Source organism: Mandrillus leucophaeus, unplaced genomic scaffold (assembly GCF_000951045.1).
Source record: "Mandrillus leucophaeus isolate KB7577 unplaced genomic scaffold, Mleu.le_1.0 Scaffold1730, whole genome shotgun sequence".
Classification (NCBI taxonomy): Eukaryota; Metazoa; Chordata; class Mammalia; order Primates; family Cercopithecidae; genus Mandrillus; species Mandrillus leucophaeus.
In genome coordinates, this window is record NW_012101733.1 from 75,144 (window position 1) to 77,004 (window position 1,861).

Genomic DNA, 1,861 nt, shown 5'->3' on the forward strand with positions numbered 1-1,861 from the left:
ATGACAGTGATAATTAACCTTTGATGAATACTGTTTTCCATATATATATATATATATATATATATGCACTCTTGAGGGTCAGTGTGGTTAAATAGAAAGTGAATAGATTTGCTAACAAGATCTTCCTTCGAATTCTGGCTCCTCTTCTTACCACCTGATGATTTTGACCAAGTCATGCCTTCTCTGCTTCTTAGTTTTCTCTTCTCTAATATAGTGAGATTGAGACTGACACTGAGAATTGTTTGCGAATCACATGAGAAAATGCAGGTAAGACACTTAGTAGAACAGCTGGCGCTCTGTGGGTGCTAGTTTCCTTCCTTACTCAAGAATATTTGTCAGATAAAGTATCTAGTATGATAGTTTTGTGAGTGCCAAAGAAACACTATTTAAAGTTGAAAACCTCATGAAAATAAATGTTGGATAGCAGAAAAATCTCAGACTCTGGAGCTAGAAGGCAGAGGTTAGATATAACTGCCTGTTTCCAGTTATGCTTCATATAAATGCATGTGACAAAGTTCATTATATTAGGTGATTGTAAGTGTAAATGTTAGAGATAGGAAACAGAATTGGCTTATTTTTCTAAGACTTGGAGAAAATGTAAGACAAACATTTAAAATAGGGTTTAGTACCTTTTACAACAACTTTTCTTTGTAAAATTTATTTTCTAAACTGCAAAAAAAAAAAAAAAAGGAAAAAGAAAAGAAAAAGGAAAATCTAGTAATATCTACTTAGAAATCAATCCTAATGTAGTTCCACCTACTCCCATAATGAATATCCTGAGGATGTCCTGAAAATAATTTTAATATACAACCATTAGATGTCACACTTATTTAGATGACAGGCAGAGGTGTCACTGAATCCATGTTATAATTATGGTTGTTAAAACTTATTTTTTGGGGGGTGGGGGCCAAAGTGAGTGTTATTTTTTAAAGAAGGCTGAGTGACTCTAATCATTCAGATATGGGGTAATCAACATAATTTCACTTCAGCAGAATAGGAAATGTAAAGTAACGGTTTTTAGCTTCTCACCATATTACCTTACATGTACTCCATGCGAAGATTGAACTGGCAATGGAAAACCAAGGCACTAATTTTTTCTCATCCTTCCACGTTTACATTCTCTGCTAGACACCCCACTACTGTAGAATACAAAGCAAAACAACAACAAAAAACAACTTAAAATCTACCTCTTTCCAGAGCGAAGCAGGTCAAATCCTTCATTTATTTTTTCAAAAGGTAAGACATTTGTTATTAATGCATCCAGTGAAAACTTCTTAGCCATAGTCAGACACAAGCTTGGGGACAGATTCTTTACTCTTAAAGCCTGAAAAGAAGAAAATATCATTGTTAGAGTCAACCAAGGTAAGTAGGAGAACTGAAGAGAAGATTTTCCAAATAAATACAAGTTTAGAAAAGGTACTGCTATAACTGAGGATAATAAGAGATAGAGTACTTCAATATGCTTTTACAGTGCTTTGACTTAAAAAAAAAATCACAGATAAACAAGGGTCCTTAGTTATTCTCTCTCTCACAGAGAAATTATAGGACAGATGTTATGCCCAAGGTTAAGGAGCAAATTTATTAGTTGTCTAGATTTGTGTGTAGAGATGATTTATCGTTATAGATTTCCACCGCCTACTAGAAATGTCCTTGCCTTATGCAGTCACAAGTACAAAAAGGGGGGAGATGAAAGTCCTGGTTGATAGTGACATCAGAAAAGTCTATCTTGGGGCTGGGCATGGTGGCTCATGCCTGTAACCCCAGCACGAGCACATTGGGAGGCCAAGGTGGGCAACTCATTTGAGGTCAAGAGTTCGAGACCAACGTGGCCAGCATAGTGAAACCTCATCTCTTCAAAAAA

General features: G+C 35.6%; 1 protein-coding gene across 1 annotated transcript in view; it reads right to left on the bottom strand.

Annotated features, from left to right (window-relative positions):
- The window catches only part of LOC105537495 (alcohol dehydrogenase 1C-like), a 12,631-nt gene that overhangs the window by 1,811 nt on the left and 8,959 nt on the right, over nt 1-1,861 (bottom strand). The window contains 2 exon segments of the mRNA XM_011977110.1: nt 1,188-1,283; nt 1,285-1,324. Of these exon segments, the coding sequence (XP_011832500.1) occupies nt 1,188-1,283; nt 1,285-1,324 (136 nt within the window).